Source organism: Sinocyclocheilus rhinocerous, unplaced genomic scaffold (genome assembly GCF_001515625.1).
Source record: "Sinocyclocheilus rhinocerous isolate Xijiao unplaced genomic scaffold, SAMN03320098_v1.1 scaffold258, whole genome shotgun sequence".
NCBI lineage: Eukaryota > Metazoa > Chordata > Actinopteri > Cypriniformes > Cyprinidae > Sinocyclocheilus > Sinocyclocheilus rhinocerous.
The window spans coordinates 1048156-1071463 of record NW_015634010.1 but is presented as its reverse complement, the minus strand read 5'-3'; the positions used below and the strand labels follow the sequence as shown (position 1 = coordinate 1071463).

Genomic DNA, 23308 nt, shown 5'->3' with positions numbered 1-23308 from the left:
TTTTTTTAAATATCTTAACCCTACTGTTAGACCTACCTGAAAAACTAAAAAGCAATTTATTTAATTCGAAGGCCTGTCGTTATTTTTTATTTGTGCTATCATTATTAATTTCTTTATTTGTTCTTATTTTATTACTGACTGCTTACTTGTCATTTTTTATTCAATTCAAAGTTTGAAATCAAGCTATCTCGTGCTACTGCACCAACATTACCCCACTGTAAAATTAAAAAAACACTGAGTGAGCAAAAATTTGTGAGATAGCTAGTTATAATGGTAATTAAATAATGTTTACATATGTATAAGAGCCTACATTAAAATCTGTCATATAAATTGGTCTCTTAGAAATTAGCCTACTGATTGCCACCATTGATAGACACATTTGTTTTTATAATATTAAAAATATCTGTATGACATTATATTCTGCAGTTCTTCCCTCTTGTACCGAATATCTATACTTTTCAAATTATCATATCGAAGTTAGAAATTCAAATATTGTGACAAAATTAATTTTGTAGGGTGCCACAAGTTTGTTAAAATTTCCAAAGGGTGCCGCGACAAAAAAAAGGTTGGGAAACACTGCTCTAACCCATCAAAGTAAACTGTCTTTTTGCTGCGAGCTTTCAGAAAATGGGTTAGCAGCCCAGTTGAGTTTATTGTGCCATTAGTGGAGTGATACACAGAAACATGACACTGATGCACAAAAGCATGGCTAAAGTGGAGAACAGACTGAAAATTAGATGTTATTCTGATGTCTTACAGTACTGTTTGACGGACAAGCCCAAACTTCTGCCCTTCGAGCCAGAGAAGACCTGCCAGCAGAAGTATCCCATTACAGAGTTCCAGCCAGTTTACTTTGTGGCTGAAAGTTTCGAGGATGCCAAAGAAAAAGTCAGGTAAAGTGACTGCAATTAAACCATCTCCAAAATCTTCCTTTCCCTCAGCATTTTTTCCAGTTATCTATGTGCTTTTTTGTTTTTTCAGGAAATTTGCTTCCATCATTCCCAGACCTTTCTCTGTGCGCTACAATGCCTACACACAGAGAATTGAGGTGCTGGATAACACACAGCAGCTGAAGAACCTGGCTGACAACATCAGCGGTGTGTCTTCAGTATTATGTAGCACTTAATCTTCCCTATATTATACAAGAATTAAGAATGAAAAATCAGGATTTTCAGAAGAAAAAAAAATCAGATAGGAGAATTCTCTACTGAAAGTAAAGACAACAGGAATGAGCAGAAAAAAAATATGATTTGAGAGTTATATTAAGGATTTTGGAAAAGTACACTGTAAAAAGTGATTATCAGGTAACCTAAAAATGTACCTTTTGTGGTTCCAAAAAAATGAACTGGTACAATTCAAGTCAAATAATATTGTTTACTATCTAAAAGTCAAATTGAATACGTTCATGTACACTCACAAGTAATCAGATAAGCACTGTAAAACTGTTTTTAGCATTATTTAATACTTTGTTTCCATTCAGTTAGTCTACTCATTTTTATTTTATAATTAAATTCAGAGTTCTGGACTCTGGACTTAATTTTCTTCACTTATGATGAAATTCAGGTTGTATTTTTACTTTTTACAGCAATTTTAATTTTTAGTTTTTAATTAAATCATAGTAACTTAGAAATAATTCCCTGAGGTAAAAACTGCACAGTGTCAATATTTTTTCACAGTTTTTTTTAATACATTGTATCTTATGATTAGCGACTAAACAAGCAATTTATGAATTCCAATTTTTTTTTTTTTTTTGACCTGGAGATTTTTTTTCTGTAGCCATATTTGTTATCTTACAGTAATATGTTCAAGTTTTAATTTAATCCCACATGGATCACAAATTGATGGGGTTTTTTTCTTCCAAGGTGAAATCTCAATCCTGTGCACTGCCCTGCGAAAGATGGAGTGAAACGATGTTGGAGGATTTTCGAGGGAAAAGAAGAAATGCTAGAAAATCAAAGACGCTTCATAAGCATCGTCTATATTGCTTTTTCTGCTCATATACAACATTTTCTAATCAAACTGTGATAGAGAGAGCATGATATTAAATTAGTCCTTATATATTGCATGTAGAACATATTTATAGACAAATTTTGCTAGTCCAAATATATTTAGCCACTATTAGCCGTATTTAAATGACATATAACGAAATAACAAAAAAAAAAAAAAAAACCTATGCAAGACAAATCGCATGTAAATACCAAAAATCTTCGGGCATTATCAGGCCCGCTGCCGCAATATTTGTTATTTTATATATTATATACTGTATTTTTCTCGGTAGTTTAATCGTACAAAAATACAGGTTGCCTACCGTCCAACATTTGCTTCAGCTGTTGCTACTTGATGTCGCACAATGTTGCTGTAATTTTCCCAAACAACCCGCAATCAATGAATCGCGGGATCAAAGGCTTGTTGAAACCATGTGTCGAGCGAACGCATTTGAGGGACGAATTATTTTCAGTATTAAATTGCTTATTTAAAACATGCGTTCATATGCAAACTAAAGCTTAGTGATTAAAATACTTACACGTAGCGAAATATAGTTAGAAGTTTCGCTTTGCTGTGAATGTAATTCAGAAAACTGCATTATATCATTCATCTATGGCTGTACTGAGGACTGAGATGTTATGCATGCATTGTCACATGTATTTAAAAAAAAAAATAAAGATATTATTATTAAAACTATTATTATTATCATCATCCTTTATTGTTGCCATTTATTATTTTTTAGAATACTAGTACTTGTACTAATCCTAATAATAATAATAATTATTATTATTGTTATTGTTGTTGTTATTTATCGCGTTTAAGGGAGCAGCATGCGTACAGCAGAAGTCGGTTTCAGTACCTTGGAGAGCAGCTCAGTCTCAATGCCGTATTTTCTGTATCATTTACGACCCTAAAAACAAAAGATACTTATTTATTTAGATATTTCCAATAAAGACTCATTTAGTGCTGACTTTTCGCACCAAAAAATGGCATTTAGTTTATGTAATTTGTCGCTTTTGGCTGTGAAGCACCTGTGAAATGTCACGTGTCACTGCTCTTATTTGGTGTCTGGAAAAGAAAAACACAAACTCGTGACGCATCTCAGCTTAAAATTAGACTTGCATTTACGCAACACATTTGCATAAAATCCAGCACGTCTGTCTATAAATTGCAGTGTTTTGACCCCACAGTGAACATAAGAGTTTTCTCCTCATTTAGGCAGAGTTGGAGTTTGGTGTCGACACAAAGATTAATTGGATATATTTATTTTAGATATAGTGGCTTATTTTTCCTCTAAGAATCGATGAAGACGGACAGTATAGTGCAGAATATTCCGCTGAGCGGCAGAACGCGCAGTCTGATCGAGGACGCGCGGCGCGACAGAGAGAGCGGCTCGTCATCTCCGGGCCCCTCGCGCTGCGGGGACAGCTTCGTGTTTGAGGAGGAGAAGAGCGGTAAAGTCACTCTCAACATCCTCTTTGATCTCAAAAATGAGAAAAACGCAGGCTTCTTCAAGGCTGGCAAAGTCTTTGAGGTACGTGCTTTTACTTCTTTCATTCATAAATTACAGTCGTGGTGACATTTTGTTTCAACTTCTGTAACGTGTGAAGAAAAAAGGAAAAGAAAAAGAAAAATGGGGGATTTTTCGAAGTTGTAAATAAAACAAAAGTTATTGGAGTACGTTTTACAAGAAAATACCATTTTAGTATTTCTGCTTCAAAATTTCAAATTTAATTCAATGTGTAATATGCCTTTTATCCCTGTAATTGTTTGGGAAATGTACAAGGAACTTCTGACTTCTGAGTGAAAATTGTTTTACACCATTTTTCAGTGTACCTTACTATAATTATTTTGCTGCATATTAACGTATTCAAAATCGAATTACCTAAACTGTGTTAAGTAAGGTCAAAGACAACCAGAGCTGTTGTTACAAATTTGACACCGACAGAAAACATGGGCAATTTAAATCTGTGTGTGAATGTATTGTGGTAATCAAATATATTTGTACAAAATAATTATCCCCATTGCCACCCCACTCTAAGTTTATTTCAAAATAGCAAACAAAATCAACACATTTGTGCAAATAAATCTAAAAAAAAAAAACACATAAAACAGGCTAACAACACTAAAAACATAACAGCCCATGTGCTGCTTTCTTAGTCTTGTCAAATTTGGCTCTACGTATATGCATTATGTTCATGCTTTTTTTCATTGTAGGTACCATAAATAAATGTTTTGTGATGAAAACATAATAAAAACGTTTGTCTGGCTTTGCAACTTAGACTTTCGAAGCAAAGCTCCTCCATTTGGAGAGTCGACCGAGCAGGAAGTCTAAGAAGAGCGGTGGAGATGATCTGGAGTTCTTCATGAAGTGTGAAGTGCACTGCACTGACACTGACATCTTCATCAACTCCATAAAAAGAGTTGCAGATGATGTGAGAATAGTGCAAGAGGAAAAGAGTAGGTGATTTATCTATTCCATATTACATATACTACAATCAGACATTTCTTTTCAACTATTTTATAATGTTCCTTTCATTTTATTTTAACATACAGTTCCTTGGTTTCCAAAGAAGATTTCTGACCTGGATAAATGCAATCATCTGATGACAAAATACGACCCTGATCTGGACCAGGATCACCCTGTAAGTGAAAAAAAGTGATGCTTTTCTTCAAACAGGACATTAATTACATTCAGAATGTTAGAATCTTAGTTCTACTTGCGTTGCATTATTCAGATCAATTGTTATACAAGTGACATGAACGATTGTAATATTCAGGGATTCAGTGATCCGGAATACAGAAAACGAAGAGGAATAATTTCTGAACTGGCTTTCAAATATAAGCAGTAAGTCACATGAAATTAATCAATCTGAAAATATATATATAAATTATATTACTGTATGAACTTCATTCATCAACTAAGTGACTATGTTTTAGGAACAGATTATCTTTCTTTTGTCATTGTAGTGGTGACCCTTTACCTGTAATGGAATACACTCCAGAAGAGATTGACACTTGGTAGGTTTTCCCAATTATTTTATTGAGTTTGATTGATGTTCTCGCTGTCAACTATATGTCATTATTTGCATTTCATATGTATAGAGAAGACTAGTGCGACCGCATGATTCTAAGAGCGCTTTTTGTGATGAGGCAGGAGGGAGGTCTACAGGACTCTGGGTGGTCTGTACCCCACTCATGCCTGCAGACAGTTTCTAGAAGCCCTAGGCCAGCTGGAGAGTGAATGTTTGTATGGGGAGGACAAGATCCCTCAGCTAGGAGAAGTTTCTGCTTTTCTTAAAGGTAAACAGGTCTGCTTATTTTGTTCCTGCAATAAAGTTGCAAAACTGCAGTTCATATTGACCATGTTCTGTGAATGTGTGTACCTTTGTTTAGAGAGGACAGGGTTTCAGTTGCGGCCAGTGGCAGGGCTGCTCTCTGCTCGGGACTTCCTAGCCAGTCTAGCATTCCGGGTGTTCCAGTGTACTCAGTACATTCGTCACCCTTCAGCTCCCATGCATTCCCCTGAACCGTAAGTATAGTGACACAGACCCATTAGACAACATTTCATTTGGCAAATCTTTTTATTGCACAATATTAATATTTTGACTTTATTTTACTCTAAACAGTGACTGCTGCCATGAACTACTTGGACATATTCCCATGCTTGCAGACAAAGAATTTGCTCAGTTTTCACAGGTATGTTTTTGTCCAGAAGTACAAGTTTGATTTCTATGCCACATAAACAGCTTGAAATTAACAGTTCAAGTGGGAAATGTGTGAATTTGGACTACTAACATTTATAATGCATGCTATTTCAATACAGAAAGATCTGATTTAAATCGTCAGCCTGTAAACCAATCTGTGTCCACGTAGTGAAATACTGAAAGACAGTGTGTATTTGACACTGAACATTTTACCCTGCAGGAGATTGGACTTGCCTCGCTTGGAGCACTGGATGAGGATATTGAGAAAATGTCCACAGTGAGTGCATCCTTATGGAAATATTCTGCTGGAGAATACTTCACTGAAGATTAGCGTATTAAAGCAAGTCTTTAGTGCCCCCTTGTGTTGTTTCATTCATATTACAAAGTCCAAAAAAAAAAAAGGTTAAAATGCCATTATTTATAAAAATCTGTCATTCTGTATTCTGTCATCCTGTAAACCATTTATGCTCACAGTATGTATGTACTATACTGTACATGTTAGTATGTGTAGCCTAACAAAACATCTCTAAATTTCACACAGCTATACTGGTTTACAGTGGAGTTTGGTCTCTGTAAGCAAAATGGAACAGTGAAGGCCTATGGGGCTGGACTACTGTCCTCATATGGAGAACTTTTGGTAAGACAAAAATAAAAAGCACTAATATGTTGGTTTGGAGCTCATGAAACATTTCTTATTATTATAAATGTTGAAAACAATTGTGCTTAACTTAATATTGTTAAGGAAACTGTGATTTTTAGGATTCTGTGATTAATAGAAAGTTAAAAAGAACAGCATTTTTATTTTTATTTTTTTTTTTTTAATTAAATGGATTGTATCTTTTTTTCCAGTACGCCCTTTCTAATGAGCCCCAATACAAGCCATTCAACCCAATTGAGACTGCGGTCCAACCATACCAGGACCAGTCATATCAGCCTGTTTACTTTGTGTCCGAAAGCTTTGAGGACACCAAACACAAGCTAAGGTGGGTGTTTTCTCAGATGATCTGTAGAAACCTTTTCACTGAGGTTGTACAAATGATCAGAAAGCCTCATTAGTGACTGCTATTGCTGTTGCTCCACAGGCAATATTCATCCACAATACAGAAGCCCTTCTCTATTAGATATGATCCCTACACTTGCAGCATGGAGGTTCTGGATGAGCCTTCTAAGATCCAGAATGCTTTAGGGCAGATGAGGGATGACCTAAAGATTTTACATAAAGCCCTGGAGAGGCTGGGACAGAAATAAACCAGAGTGCAAGATACAGTATCATTTATTTAAGGAAAGCCTTTCTGTATGAATATGAGTATTGCAGATTACATTGCATGCGGTATGGTGTTGAAATGTGTACAGTATATGTGTGTATTTGTGTCATTATCACCTTCAAATGTAATGAAGAGTTCTGTTTACCAAAATAATAAATATCTTTATTTTGACTACTGCTGCATTTTACCTTACATCATAGTTTCCAGTGTAGTGTACATGTATTGTTTTGACAAGACAGGAAGCCTGTTTCTGAATCATGACTCCAGGCACAATCAGCGAGTTGGGACAAACACCACACAGAATCCCTACATGCTGAATTTTGCAGAAACATTTTAAGAACTATTTTTGGTTCCCCAAAGAATCTTTCAGTGAACAATTAAAAGAATATTTTTTTCTTAGTGTGAAGAACATTTTAAAAATCTAAAGAAACTTTTTCAACTGTAAAGAACCTTTTGTGGAATGGAAAGTTTCCATGTACAGTATGTTAAAGGTTCTTCATGGAACCATAGATGCCAATAAAGAATCTTAAAGATATTTAAGAGTGATCCCTCAAATTATGAACACAATAATTCAAGTTCCCCTAAAACATGTAGCTCTTAAAATCCAAGAGTCATATTGGAATGAAACCATATTAGAATGAACCAAGTCATTCATATTTGGACCAGTGGTAAAATGAAAACCAAAATAAACTAGAATGTTATCTGGCCCTAAACAGAAAGTACAATCTGCCTAAACTTCTCTACACTGTTCGTTTACAGTCTGGCAAAAGAAAAAGGCAGACACAGGCTGCCAAAGAAAGAACGAGTCTATGTGCATTGTGACACTGGTGAGGTTGAGACAGAGACTGTGGTAAATATAAAGAGGTGAGAGAGAAATGCTTTGACCAACTCTCAAACCTCATGCCACAGTTTTCCAGTTCAGCAGAAATGGATCAAATGCAGATGTTACTGGGGGAAAAGAAGACAGTAACTCATAAATGCCTGCAAAATTCATCAGTCAGCATTTCTGTCTCACATATAGCCTATACAGGCAATGACAAGAAAAATAAATCACAATATTTATATTTATTATAAATACACAACATAGCCTATTCATTATTTGATATACGTTATCGTGAGGGATTTTCCATTTTGACTCTTTCTGGGGTTACATCCAGCAGGTGGCCTCAAGTGACTGGCTTTATGAATGATTCATTGAATCATTTACTTTAACCTAGAACCGATTCGTTCGAAACACTGATTCATTCAGAAAAGCCTGCATGTTAACTCGAGCTGCGTCCGAAATCGCATACTTCCATACTATATAGTAGGCGAAAAACAGTATGCGAGGCGAGTAGTATGTCCGAATTCATAGTATTCGAAAAACAGTAGGCGAGAAGTACCCGGATGACCTACTACTTCCGCCCGAATTCCGTAGCATGCATACGATGGACACTTTACTATCCCATGAGGCCACGGGAGAGGAGGCGTCATATTCGAAAATGGCGGAAGGCGGCGACGCTGCTCTTTTCAAGTGCAAGTACCTCAGGGAAAAACGTTGTTCATTGTGGTTAAATTGCACTTGTTTAACATGATCTAAGTGAACGGCTGACTTGTTGAAAGTTTAAACATTGTAAATCGATGAGATGATTTCGTGAATTCGGACGCACCCCCGGAGATGTCCAAAAGCTAAATTCAACCGAGGCTTCGTTTAGAACTATTTTCGTGGCGAAGCAAAAAGAGATAAAGTGAGTGGCCACATTGTGTCTAGTTATTTAACATTATATTGTACAAAAGAAATAAACCAATCGTAATTGTGCTCAGTATGTATAGTATAACGAAGTACAAATACTTACATAGGCCTAAGTAACGTATCTACTTTACTCGAGTAGAGTATACATTTTTCTACTTTTACTTTACTACATATTAAAGGAAAAAGTGATACTTTTACTCCGATACATTTCTCCTGACCCTTTCGCTACATTTGCGATTGCAAAGTGCAACAAACAGAAAGCAATTTTGCTGATCGCCGAGCGATATCCAGTTCGTGAATTAATCTTTTGATTAAATTCGGTTCCTTTGAATTTGTCAAAGTGGTTCGCGAAGAGGTGTACATGATTCGTTTCGCAAATCACGAATCTGAATAAAACTCGAGAAGTATTATATATCTTGTATATCCTTTACATATATTTTATATATTTCCAGACTCTCAGTTAGGTTACCATTGATACAGTCAGCTGTGCCATTATTTATCAAATTTAGTACTTGTAGGTTTGATACTTAAGTAGGCTAGTTTTATTATCAGTTACTTTAATACTTTTACTTAAGTGTTTTTCTTATGAGCAACTTTAACTTTTACTTGAGTCAATTTCCATAAAGGAATCTGTACTTTTTCTGAAGTATGATGATTGGATACTTTATACAACACAATTTGTGCTTTTGCTGTAATCACCTGTCACCTCGTGGCCATGGCCCAATGTCAGCCATGCTAATATTTGGAACAGCGTTATTGCTAGTATAATATTGCTTAAATGCATCATAAATGAATCATCTTTCCTGCTTTGGCTCCAACAGGAAAGGAGACCGTTTAGTGGATTAGCCCAACATTTAACAGATTGACAGCTTGTGGTTGCACTACAGATGGTGTAGGAACAGCTACGCAACTGTTCCATTCATAATATAAGATTAAGCTACCAGGTCACAGCATATTCCTCCCTATTGGCTCCAGCACAGGCCAAACAATCCTCTAGGTGAAACCACAAAGTGAGCAACCAGGTCACTCTGTGCTGGAATTAATTGAGTTCAAGGGTAAATGAGGTTCTATCAGCTGGCTGGCCTTTGGTTGTCTTGAGCGTGCTGAAATAACGAATCAGAGAGAGAGCTTGTCAGGCAAATAATGTAATAAATGTGGGAGAGAGGAGAGGAGCATCTGCTTTCAAAAACCAAATTCAAACACTTAATCGTCTCTCGTATCTAATTTTACACTGCGCTCAACCCAACCCACAAATCCCTCTGAAAACCATAGCTTGGATCCGAATCCATCACGTTCAAAACAAATGTGTGTTGCCATAGCAATATGATAACCAATGAGGGTCCTGTGAAATTCTACCCTCAAATCCCAAACACTTATCACGTCATCAGAACATAAGCATTGCCTTTTGGTATTGTGGCCATTGTGGAGAGCAACAATCAAGTTCCGGAAGTGAAAATCACATTTATTTTCTCCAGGAGAACTGATTTTCAACAGTAACTTAGAAACCTTTAAAGACACACTAACTGTGAGCTACTAGGCATCAATGGTAAGCTTTTGTTGAAGCCATATGCCCATATTATTTCAACTTATTTTTTAATAATTGTGTTCAACAGCATAATTCCTTTGTGAAAAAAAATGCATTACCCATGGTTCAGAGAAATCTCAACCAATTGCACACAAAGAAAATCTTAGCACCACACCCATGAAGCACCGAGTATGACGTAGAGTGAACTTTTTAGTATTGTTATTTAAAGACAATGTGTAAAACAGATGTGATCTTGCAATCGATTGTAGAGGGATGGGGTTTCAGCAGACTGGCATGATTGAAGAAGAATTTACGATTCCCACCAGAGGTCTACATCACTGTACTACCACCTTTTAGCCACTGGTCATACTATGAAAGAAAGATCAAGTCTTGGTACCCAAAAGACTTCTACTTATCCAGGAAAACCCTCATGAAAATGCATTATCTCCTGGAATCAAAAAGTGCACTCCTTCCTTTTGTTCTTTTCGCTTTGTCTCAAGGAGTGAATAGGCCTGTAAGCTGTGCGGAAGCTCTCAACCTGGATAGAGCTGCTTTGATCATGTTTTTTTTTTAGTCATTAAAACTACTCGCCAACTTTGGAGGCTTAAGGCATTAGGCCTTTGAAGGAAGGCTTGCATAGTCTTTCTTCATCATGACAGAGAGCATCTGCTGAAAGAAATGCATAAGCATTCTCTATCACAATACTGCCATCTTTCCTACCAGGCTGACAATGGATGACTGAAATATTCCAAGTAAAAACCACCATATATATGATGCATACCCTAATCATGAACTGGTTCTTAATAAAAGGCATATTCACAGGACTCTGGCACAGGCCCACTACTAAATGTAATCCAGCCACCAGATGGCAGTCTTGGGTTAAAATCGTGCCCAACCAAATATTGATCATTGAAAGTAGATTTTGGGAAGGTGGTCATTTACTCTATCATATTACCTAAAAGTCCTTTCAGGAATTTCTCAATGCTCTCTCAAAAAGTTTCTGTATCCTTTGGAATAGTGTCCCTTGTGTGAGAGTATGTGGAAGAGGCTGACATTGATTTCTCAAAGCTATATGCAGCTCGTCCAGGACCAGCCACGTTCAGCGCTACCAAAGCCTCGTTTCAGACCACATTGAACTTATTCAAACAAAGCCAGCAGACCAGGAGAGCAGTAGCATGTTATGATTGCTGATGGTGGTGTGCTACTGGGCTCCAAGAATCATACAGGCTTGTCTTTCGGGCTTGAAATTGTAGGTTCATTTCTCCCCCCCTTCCCGTGCACCCATTTCAATCTCACCTTTAACACCCAGGCACAATATGCCCTACTGTTACAAATGGAGCACATGCAAAAGTCTCAGGAACTGCAGGAAATCTTCTCCAGGGTTGCTGCACTTCTTGTCATTAATATTTTACAACTTTTCAACTTGTCATGTGATTTGACTCCCGAAAAAATTTAATGATTTATGAATATAGTGATATTTGAAAATAATACTTTTTGCGTCATGAAATCACCATGAATACAGACAGCATATTTGTTAAAACCCCAGAAAAAAATATCTAAACTTAAAGCACGTTTTAAACAATTTTATTTTTTTAAAATTCTGAATGTTTTTATTTGTCATCGATCCAACTATTCTACCTTTTGGCCTCACACCTTCCTGCCCAAACATAGCACAATTGACCTGAGAGGACCCTTGTTCCCCCTTTAGAGAGTCTCCTGTGCTTTTCTTGGAAAAAAACAGAGCTCACGCCGTCTTGTGTTCTCCTTGCACTTTAGTTTCCCATGCTTGTCTTCATCTTCAGGGTTCAACTGTTGAAGCACAAATTGCATTGCGTCCGTCTCCCCCACCACACATGCGTCACGGTCAAGCGGAGGAAGTTCCTCTGTAGTGTTAGGAATGGGACTGCAGATTATTATCCTGGTGGAGTCAATGAGACGGTCTATATGAGCACCTGTACAGTTTTTTGTCTCACACTCAAACATTCTGCAATGAAAACTGCCAGCTCCTGCAGTTAGGCGACCTTTGGCTCAACTTTAAGCCAGCTTGGCAGAACACCACACCAAAAACACTGATACAATGCTTCACAGAAAAAGGGAAAAAACTAGGGAGAAAGAGAGTCTTGTTTCCCACAATTGTTATTCTGAGTTCTAACCCAAGTGACCTATAAAATAAGACACAGTGGAGTACGTACAGTGACAGCGCATGAAAAATATGACTTTATTTTTTGAAAAAGGAAAACAAACCCTCTCCAGCTGACTTCAATCCAGGTTACAACTCTGTCATCCAGAAGAACAGCTTTCGGTCCCCACCGATAACACACAGAGGCAGGGTCCGATGCCAGCTTAGACCAGCCCCCACAGATGCAGAACCAATGATCACAGGCTGCAATGACAGTTGTATACCATGAGACCTGAGGTAGATGCAAAATTCAAATCTATTTCAAACACAAACAGCAAAATACGTAATTTTACAAACCTGTGGATGTCCCAGATGATGCACCAATAACTGACTGTTGATTTTTCCTGGACAGCCTGTGGTAGCGAAAAGATTCTCATTTGCCCTTGACCATCTGTAGAAGAGAGGTCACTAGCATTATAGTCATGGACGCAGTCTCCAGCAAATAATTAATGATCTGATCATTAGTAAAAATGTACCTGAAATGTCTTGCCTTGTCAACATGACCTGGTCTCTTCTCAAGTGGATAACTACAGGAAAAACACATCAGTATCATTTACCGAAAGTTTAATTCACTCCACCTTTTACGTCATGGTCAACAAAACTGCTTAGTTGAATGTCGTAATGGTGATTTAATGGGGAGGAGTTCATGAAAGATGTCAAAAGGTTTACAGTCTTGATTCTCTACGAAGCAGATGTGTTTTGCACATTATGGACAAATTCTTTATTCTCTGAAAGATAAACTAAATTAAGTGGAACAGGGCAGATAGTATACAATGTGCCTGGGTCATGTCGACCGTACAATAGTTCTGCTTTAAAAGCACGTCACTGCAAAAACATAACACACCACGAACAATGAATTTGACCACAGAGACAAGGTTGTGTTTACCTGGAGCGGGTAATGTCCCAGATCACCCAATCATTGGCCACCACAGCTCCAACTTTAATAGTGTTTGTGAGACACCAGTCAGCTGACATGAGTGGCACATGCCCGCTGTCCAGAGACAGAATGGCATGTTGTATAACAAGGTCATAGAACCGTATAGTGCCTTTCTTCTCCGCCACCATCAACTGTATTAAACAAATATATCCCATTGAAAGTTCACATTGAAATCTACATCCTATTCGACCATTAGTTCTGTGAGACTTTTGTTACTGACCTTACAGATGTCTTCAGGGTGCCAACAGACACTTACACCAGGGGAACGCAGTCTGAATGAAACGGTTTCATTACCATCAAGGTCCCACACTCTTTAAAAAGGAAAGCAACAATATAATCTTCAGGTAAATACAATTCAAAATGCAGACATTAAGTACGAGGACAGCTGTTTTTGTTTTAATAAATTCACAATTTAATCCAAATCATAAATGGTGCAATAAAGTTGGAGGTCATGGTGACAGAGCAAATGGGCCAGCAACAGGAAAAAAATAATGAGGCCATGAATGGGTTATTACATCACCCCTTTCCCCATGTGTTCTTACCGTTTAAAACACACACACACAAACAAAGGAAGTCTGAAAGTAAAAATCAAATGAGTTGGTTGCTAAAAAAAAAGCACTGTCAGAAACAGGACACTAATCAAAAGCAGCATAATTCTAATAAGAACTAATTAGTCACACAGAAGGATGTCAGATTACTAAAAATAACTTCTTGCTGATGAAAAACCATAAACCACTAACCTAAAATAAAACAACAGGATGACTGAAGACTACAGAGTTTTGAATACAACTTAAATAGATACAGATTTCAAGCTTGCACTGTCGCCTCACAGCAAGAAGGTCCCTGGTTCGAGTACCGGCTGAGGCAGGACGCCTTTCTGTGTGGAGTTTGCATGTTCTCTCTGTGTCTGTGTGGGTTTCCTCCGGGTGCTCCGGTTTCCCCCACAATCCAAAGACATGCAGCATAGGTGAATTGGACAAAGTAAATTGGCCGTAGTGAGTGAGTGAGTGTGTGTGTGTGTGTGTGTGAATGGGTGAGTGAGTGTGTCCCAGCACTGGGGTTGCATGAGGTTGCGGCAGGAAGGGCATCCAAAGTAAAATGTGCCAAATCAGCTGAGTGGATCAGGCGACCCCTGATAAAGGGAGCAAGCCGAAAGAGAGAGAGAGAGAAAGATACAGATTTCATGCTATAGATGAGAAGACAGTGGTGATACACTAGCATTGATGACACTTTGAAATCAAGGCATACATTTCATCAGTATGTGTTCCTTGGGAATCAAACCCTTGACCTTGGAGTTGCCAGCACCATGCTCTACCAGGTGAACTACAGGAACCCTTGCCTGCAGCTGACTAGGGCTGTCGCGGTGAAGGCACGGTTGCGGTAATTTTGAGTGGTTTAATAGCATAATACGCAAGTAAACACAAGAGAATGTCAAAACAAGGGTCCACATAACAGAACATAAACCTGACAAGATCGTTGGGCTATTTTTAGCCTATATGCATAACAGTTAGTCCTGATCCTCGAATCTGACTAGACAAGAGACTTTCTACTGATATTTCACCTGCGCGTTCTAGACGGGCTGTCAGTCAGTGCAGTTACATTGTTGCGCCACAAAGTGGTGGCAAGGGACTGTCTTTGAGTGAGTCTTTAAACCATTCATTCAACTACACATTCAAATATTGCGGTTGCGGTTCTTGCGGTTCTTGCATTCCTCTGCGGTTGGCTCGTCAATAGTGCGGTATTGCGATATTGCGGTTATCGCGACAGCCTTACAGCTGACCTGGAGTTCCACTGAGAAGCAGGACTGCCAATACCTCCCAGCATTTTCTTCCCAGGAACACAAGATTTTCACTGCAAATCTGGCCTCAAGGAAGTTTGTGAAGGCATGTTAGGGCAAGTACAGATACAGCAAGAGGCCTGCAAGCAGATGCAATAAATCATTTGGACAAAGACCATTAATAAGAAAGATGCACAACCGAATGCCAAAAGCACTCCAAAGCCTGTCTGAATGTCAACCGTGCAGTTGGGTAGATTAATATCTGCAGCTGGGCGGTACTTGGAGGGCATGCCCCATGCTCAACAGTTCCCAGATGAGGGTCTTTGTAAGCACCTAAGCTCTGCCCAACATTTGCCAGAAACTCCTGAACTGTCTCCTCTTGTCTGGGGCATCCTTTGCTGAGCATGAGTGAGGTTTCAGACCACACCACACAAACATGGTTAAAACCCCTTTACTTAGAACCCCTCGCCAAGCAAGAGTTCAATTGCACGCAAAACCAAAACCGCCAGCCTTGACAACCACCATGGTATTCAAGAGGGCGAAAAGTTAGCTCTCTACAGTCCTGACAAAGTCAAATGAGGATTAGGACACTAAGCACACAAACACAGTGAGAAGCATCACAGACGATGTGCTACTGCTATTGCATAAGGCTCTTCAATGATTGACACAGCATTGTGGAATGGCTTGTGGCAGCCATGCACAAAATAAATTGAAAGAGAGGGAAGTGTTTGAAGTCACGAAAGATCTAAGAGAGAAAACAGGGGGAGGGTCTGTCTGGCTTGTCTGTGTTTTCCTACACTGCACAAGCGGGAAGCTGACCTGAGCATGCAATGTGATTTTTCAGATGGGGCAGGGGTGAGAAATGCTGAGATTGAGTTAAGAACTGTTGAAACAAACATTTATGGTGGCGACCAGGTCAGGAGCTAATTTCTTGACAGAGATGGTGTGAATAACTGTTCTGACCTGACCGGTTTAAACCAATAGTGTTAATGGTTTTGTTTACATTCATGTGCTCTCAGGAGCCAAAATTACAGTTTTTTGTGGTCTAGTATAATTTATCAATCATGAAGAGAATAAAAGTTTTAAACCTCACACAGAAACAGATGTGAGGCAGGCGAAACCAACCCGAAAACAACATCGTCTCCCAACTCACTTTACAGGACATAATGGCTCGGTTTCAAAACCTAGTGAGCTGGTTCATAGTACTACTATAATTGTACATATTACTACCTTTGAGGTACATATTCTAAGGTACTAATATGCACTCTTTAGAGATAAAGAAGGCACTAAGGTGTCCCTTTGAGGGTACTGCCCCTGTGACAAGCTGTGTATCTCTAAAAGTACAACTTTTGTGTAAACAGCCTTTTAAGGCATTGCATGTGCCTTTGGAATGCAGTTCCAACAAGCTAGCAGTAAAATGTTGCTGCCTTCCAAGGAAACTTGTTTTAGTAAAATTCTAAGGCAGTATTGAAAGTATCCTTCTTAGAAAGAATTTTGATAATCTAGCATAATAATTTAGCAGCATACTAAGGCCGAACTCTACTGCCGGGTTGACCAGTCCTGCTCCTGGAAGACCATTTTCCTACGGAGTTTAACTCCAGCCTGTTCCAACTATCTGTGAACTGGCCTTCCGGAAGGATCGGAATAAATTTGTAATCAAATCTCCTTTGCCCAATTACATGAGGTGATATTTGTGTATCAGGTGGAGTTGCTACCAATGTTTCAAATAAGTAACTTCTAATGTTCTCTTTTGGGTCAACCCCCTTTTCTATCCTACAGAACTTTTGGCACAAAAAAAAAACTGTCCCTGTACCTGTCATCCTCTGGAACTGCAGGTATGCCTCATTCTCCTAGTGTGAACTCTGTCAACTCAGCATTTCCTTGTGTGACCTGCACTCCCTAAAGTAATCTGTAGGTGGCTCTGAGGCCTTCAACACTACTATAGCAAAAACCTGCTCTGATCTTTAAAGGAAATAGGTTGCACTCTTTCTCCGGCACACACACAGAATTACGTAACACTAGAGGAGATCTGAAACAGTTTGAAATCAAGGCGATTCTGTGATTGAGGTGGTTGATCAAACCCTCAGTGGCGATATCTTAAAAGGCAGGCATGATCAAATTTAAAAACCTATGTGAAAGAACAACCCTGCTGAAAAGAACAGCATGGTTTGCTAACAGAGGCTGCATGTTAAGAAGCCTAGTAGGGGCACAACCATACTAGCATCCCATGCTGCGGACCAACATCCTTAACATGTGCTGCTGACCAGAACAGGTGGTCTTTTAAACAGGGAAGGTGTATCACACATGCATAAATGTTCCAGCTGAGAGCCACATTTGTATCAAAAGCTCAGTTTGTGTGGCCTGACTGGAAAAGGTTCACTCTCTTTCTCTAACATTAACCTGATCTTTCTCTTGTTCCACCTCGCTGTTCCTCATGCGTCCCATATTTTCTCAACGTGACAGAATTTAAATCTTTCTGCAGATGGAGCGCTCTACTGTTTTCTCTGGCTCCACAGGAAAGGGAGACTGAGGCTTATGGCGGATGTTTCCTGCTTCGATCCCTGCAGTGGCCCCTCTGCTCTCCCACCAAACACACTATCTCTGCCACAAAATCCACTGACCAAAGCTACATATATCAACTATCTGTATCTAAATTCTGATGGGCATGTGTAAACTATGGTTTTGGAAGGCACTCTGGGTTACATTTGGCTGTTTTCCTTATGGCACGACCACAGCGAGACACCAAATCTCAAATCATGATATCAAATCTCTCATTTGAGCTGGCAGTTCAGGATTAGTAATATATGGTAACTGCAGTGGTTTGCACCTTACTGTGCTGTCGGGTGGGCTATGATTTATTCATAAGTGATGGTTATTACTTAATCAAAATAATAGGCTGCTTCTAACTGGGCCAGTCTTAAGGGTGTTAGGGATGACAAAAGGGGTTTCAGCACATCCAGGCTCCAGTAGAGAAGCCCGTTATTTCCGAAGCTGCAAACTGAAACTCACTCCTAATTAAGATAAAGATCTGCGATTCCTCCTTTAATCACAGCCTGAAGTTTCACCAACATTAATAAAACAGCTGCGAGAAGAGCGATGGACCCAACGCACTCCTATTCTCAATGTCACACCACCCAGATGATGAGTGAATGAAAACACTGTCACAGCGCTGACATTAATGTCAGTGCTAACATTAGGTCACATGCTGACACTGGAGGTGTGTGCACTAAGAAATGCACTGGATTCGAAGCAGATCCTCAAACACCCCGGCGCAGATGTGGCATGATATGAAAGATGAAGGTCAATATCAAGAAAGGGATGTAATATCTATAAGGCAATGGCACAGAAATGGACCTGCACCTGATCATGGTGAGAAAATATGGTTACGCCATCCGAACTTTAAGACGTGCATCATAAAACTGTCATGGCAAGGTCTGCATAAAGGATCCAATTGCTGAATTTTGGATGTCTATATGGAAAACTACTGTCTTGGTCCTCATCCACCTTGAAGCCATTAGGGTTTGCAAGCTGGGAAGAGAAAGGCCGGGCCATTGAGTTGTGGCAGGCCACAGCGCTGCAACATCCAGGTGTGTCAGTTACACGGTTCTGACGCAAAAGGGAAGACCCGAGATTCCAGGAGTGCTCTTTTACATTACCTCTGACAGGAAACCACACTTACCTCAGTGGCTGATTGGTGGGGCCACATTCGAGGAGCTCGTTAACTGTGGCCGTGGAGAGGAAAAGCCAAGGCTGCTGATTGGATTTCCACATTTAACCAATTACTTAGAAAAACTCTGTGAGCAAGTGGCGGTTGACGCTTACGCAGAGCAACGGCGAACCGTGTTGTGTTTAGTGTCGGGTTTCAGTGTGGAAATTTGGTCAAGACTTTCTGCATCATTAACAGAGAACAGAACACACACACACACACACACACACATATTTCACTTTCTCACACTCATACACTCGGACTGCAGTGCAACTAACCTGCAAGTGTGGTCATCGCTGACAGAGGCTATTTGCTTTCCTTCTGCAGGCTCAAACACTAGATGATTGATGTAGTTGGTGTGGCCTTCCATCACCTAGGCAACACAAGAAATCATAGAAATCAAATGCAACGTTCATACACTGAATAAATCAGCCAAGGACAAAAAGAAATGTTACTGTACAGATGGGTGTACAATAAGGCTATGCCTGATATTTTATCTTGATATTTTTCAGCTTTTTGACAATATTTTTGAACCTTTTTAAAGTGATGATGCTCATGGATAGTTCATGGAATATCAAGATATAAACATCTTTTGAATTGATTCAGACCGTTTGAACTGATTCGCAGTATTTGTTTAGCAGCCAATTAAAAGCACATTAAAATCATTTTGATATGTACACAAATCATAGCCAATATATTGTGAGTATACAGGAAGAGAGAGCTACCTTTGCATCACAATTGTTTTGAAGATCAGATGTCCACAGCCTGATTTTTCTGTCAGTCGCTGTAGTGCAAAACCTGAAATGAGCAAAACAAAACAAAAAAGGATAAAATAATGCACTGCATTTAGTCACCATCATGTACGTGGGTGTGTAACAAACCACAGTCAGAAGATAAAACGCTGGAGAGATTACAAACGTTAAACACAAACAACCAAAGTCAGAATTTCATCACGCCATTTTCACATTTGTCTGTTCAAAATCCAACCAAACCTAATAAAACAGCTCTGCCACTAATCAGCAGCAGCAATTATTCACACAATTACACTAACTCACCTCTGACAAGAAAAACACTTTTAGTTAGAGAGTCGCACGCACATTTTTATGTTACCATACCACACACAGACACAAAATCATCTTCCATCGTATAACAAATAAAAAAAAAATCACAAAAGTTCTTGCCACGAAAGGTCCAGTTTCCACCACATAGTTCTATCAACATGTTCATTTGCAAGTTGTCTTTGGCTAGATTGTTGCGCAGATGGCGTAACATCACAACAGTACCAATCATTTACATGCCAGCAGTACCAGCAGGCAACAAGTCAACTTGTCAATAACCTCTGACTTCATGTCAACCCACATGCCCAGGAAACCTTAATAAGATCTCTAGTACTATGTTCCCAAGAGGTACACCTACAGTGAAGAAGAAAATAAACCCAAATAAAGGGCAGCGCACACAGTTGAGCACGCTACACCTTCCGCCCTGGCCACAGCATGGCCAGGAAATAACTCTGCCCTTCCCATGCTGCTAAACCTACAGGAAACTTCCCTACCGGGAACAGAACCCTCCCAAGTTCACAGCTTAACGAAGGACTTGTCAGACAGACAACATCTTATTAGACTCTTGATACAAACCAGAACAAACTACAGCTGTGACAGACACTTTCCAGTGCTTGACATGAACATACAAATCTTGCTAATGAATCGATCCCTGGAAAATGGGTCTCTCCGTGATAAAAACATGTTCTAAGAAAGCACATTTGTTTGAACAAAAATGAGTATGTTTGTGCGTGTGTGGTAAAATATCTCAACTCTCAAATATCCCAATTGACTCAGACATCAATTAGGAAGGGAAATTCAATAGTGCCATACAGAAAAAGCGTATTTATCTAACATTTAAAAGAATATCACAATTTGTGCAGTAAAATAAATCACTTATCATATACTGTGTCTGAGCCTTTAATGAAGAGTAGGAACCCGGTCGTAGATGAAGATCTGTATGGTGTCTGGCATCAAGACCTGTGCTCCTTCCATACATCATCATAATTCCACATCTTCTATTACACACACAAAGTCACATTACAATCCATCAGTTTGATTTGGTTTCTCCCCTGCATAAAAAAGCAGAACATGCTCAAAGCTGTACCTGATGACCGGAGGGAGTTTGTCCAGACGTGTTTCAGGGCTCCATGCGATAGCATCTACACGTACTCCATGCGAGAACACTTGCAAATTGGTGAACTCTACATCCTCGATCTCTGTGTCTTCCTCCTACACAAATACAAATCACTAGACTGTGGGCACTGTCATTCAAATGCTGAAATGCAGACTGGACAAGATCTGTTCTCTATGCACCATCCTGGTAAAAAGAGTGTTTTCTCATACAGACAGATATGGATGGTTATATTCGGAACAGTATACGATTTCTGTGCGATGAATACTATGTACATAGGCTGCGTCTGTGGTATGTATAATTGGATACTCTCTGAGTAGGTATTTCTTTTGAATAAGCACTTGCTTATGCAACTGTAAAATATGTATGTTGTATGTAGCATGAATGCAATCCTGATGTACTACATTAGTCATGTTGTCAGTCATGTGAACTACAGCATCAGTTGCATCACTTCATTGCCATTCACAAATCCTCTCCTGTGGCCTCATGGGATATAAAATGTCCACTGGATGTGCACTTCAGCATCTCGTCAGTAGTAGTCAGTCATCTGGGTACTTTGCCTACTATGAATACTGTAAATTTAGACATACGTCTCACACAGTTTTTTCCCCCCTGCTTTATAGTAAGGAAGTATTTATATTCAGATACAGTCATTGTGTACATTTTCTGAATGTCTGAATTTCCCAGACAACCCATTACGTTTGCCAATTTTTTTTAGTATACGATACTATATCTCCCATATCTTAGGGTGACTGACCATACGTGCCATTTTCCCAGGACGCGTCCTGGCCAGGATTTCTATATTGCCTAAAATATCTAGGTTTTGGCTTTGTTTGCGTGTGCTGACCGATCGGTGTATGACATCAAAGTACCATACAGACGGTTATGCTTTCGAAACGCTCTCGAGGTACTTTGATGTCAAACACTGATCGGTCTGAGCCGCACTGCTAAGTCGAACACTGTTAAGTCGAACACACCTAATATGTACGCGTAATTGCATCGCTTTGACCGTAGATCCCACCTTCTCACACGCCATGATTGGTCTTTTTTTTATTTGAACTAGCACCTCATGACTACACCACGTTATGTACGAGAAGCTGCAAAAGACACAGGCGCAAGTGGAGTGTACAAAACATGGTGACATTAATTTTTAAGTAAATATAATGGGCGATATATTGCGTCACCAAAAATTATTGCGGTCATGTACATATATTGCGCGATAAGTCGATATATTGATTATTGCGACAGGCCTAACCCTACCATATCTTGTAGTATACGACATATCTTGTAATATATGATACTATAATTCCCATAATCCCATAAAATGACTTGACCTTTAATTTAATAAGTTGATAAACTAGTGTGACAAATTAACAAAATGCAATACAATGCTTTTAAGAGTCACTTTAACAGTTTATTTCAAACTTCTAATATAAAATAATGAAATGTACACTTGATATGTAACTTGTAGTCAGTTGCAAAATATTTTGCTAGTATATACAACTAATTTTGAATGGTGGTCAATAGGAAACAATACTTCTAGGAACCCGAAAGTGTTCTGGCATGGCTAACAAGACCATGGTAACCAGCCAAACCTTGACCCCCTTGGTTTTACAAACCACTTGTGAATGAATTTAAAAGGGTGGTTCACTGGTTTTTTTCTAGGCTTGATTGTGTTTATGGGGTGCAGTTTAACATGTGGTAATGCTCATTATGTTTTCACATAATTTACCTTTATTCCACACGGCTCTGTCCCTTCTCTGAGAAATGCGCTGATCATTTCCTGCTTTTATGAAGATGGGCTCTGATTGGTTAGCTAGCCCAGTGTGTTGTGATTGGCTAAACCGCCTCTAGAGCGGGTCTAAACGTCCCGCCCTTCACCTCAGCGGCATGTACTCCGGTTGTATTGTAAACAACGGCGTTGTTAATATCGCTTATCAGTTTGAGCCCGATCGGAGCTGTTGCTGTAGTTGTGAACAGGGGCGCTGAGAAATTGAAGATGGGCTCTGATTGGTTAGCTAGCCCAGTGTGTTGTGATTGGCTAAACCGCCTCTAGAGCGGGTCTAAACGTCCCGCCCTTCACCTCAGCGGCATGTACTCCGGTTGTATTGTAAACAACGGCGTTGTTAATATCGCTTATCAGTTTGAGCCCGATTGAGAAGCAGAGAATATTATTGAAGAGGATCGTGCAGAACCTGTGCAAGCACGGCTTTTAATGGTAGGCCTATGTTTTATGTTTGTTGTTGTCTCATACATTTAGATATGCTGTTATTTGTAAATGAGCCTCGCCCTCTTTGCTGCCTTTTCCCGAGGGCGGGGTTT

General features: G+C 39.3%; 3 protein-coding genes across 5 annotated transcripts in view; 2 read left to right on the top strand and 1 right to left on the bottom strand.

Moving 5' to 3' along the window:
* Positions 1-14324, top strand: part of pah (phenylalanine hydroxylase) — a 23641-nt gene extending 9317 nt beyond the window's left edge. The window contains exons 11-14 of one of the 2 annotated variants that reach the window (XR_001640542.1): positions 760-893; positions 982-1097; positions 1863-2049; positions 14314-14324. Coding sequence is in view for 1 of the 2 variants with exons in the window: in XM_016558743.1 (XP_016414229.1) it covers positions 760-893; positions 982-1097; positions 1863-1906 (294 nt within the window). In the remaining variant the exon portion in view is untranslated. Of the gene's footprint in view, positions 1-759; positions 894-981; positions 1098-1862; positions 2423-14313 lie in introns of those variants that run through there. The other variant, XM_016558743.1, reaches the window with a different exon arrangement.
* Positions 2765-7132, top strand: th2 (tyrosine hydroxylase 2). The gene is made up of 12 exons (XM_016558744.1): positions 2765-3520; positions 4269-4446; positions 4543-4631; positions 4767-4834; positions 4957-5007; positions 5144-5289; positions 5383-5518; positions 5616-5685; positions 5914-5970; positions 6235-6330; positions 6543-6676; positions 6776-7132. Exons 1-12 carry the CDS (start codon positions 3290-3292, stop codon positions 6939-6941), a joined length of 1422 nt encoding a protein of 473 aa, XP_016414230.1. The 5' UTR covers positions 2765-3289; the 3' UTR covers positions 6942-7132.
* nup37 (nucleoporin 37) overlaps positions 12023-23308 on the bottom strand; it is a 12999-nt gene continuing 1713 nt past the window's right edge. Inside the window, exons 3-11 of one of the 2 annotated variants that reach the window (XM_016558747.1) lie at positions 20960-21084; positions 19540-19612; positions 19093-19187; positions 13552-13642; positions 13281-13462; positions 12871-12921; positions 12692-12785; positions 12460-12598; positions 12023-12133 (exon numbers count right to left, since the gene is read on the bottom strand). In XM_016558747.1, the coding sequence (XP_016414233.1) occupies positions 12485-12598; positions 12692-12785; positions 12871-12921; positions 13281-13462; positions 13552-13642; positions 19093-19187; positions 19540-19612; positions 20960-21084 (825 nt within the window). In that variant the 3' untranslated portion in view covers positions 12023-12133; positions 12460-12484. Of the gene's footprint in view, positions 12134-12409; positions 12599-12691; positions 12786-12870; positions 12922-13280; positions 13463-13551; positions 13643-19092; positions 19188-19539; positions 19613-20959; positions 21085-23308 lie in introns of those variants that run through there. The other variant, XM_016558746.1, reaches the window with a different exon arrangement.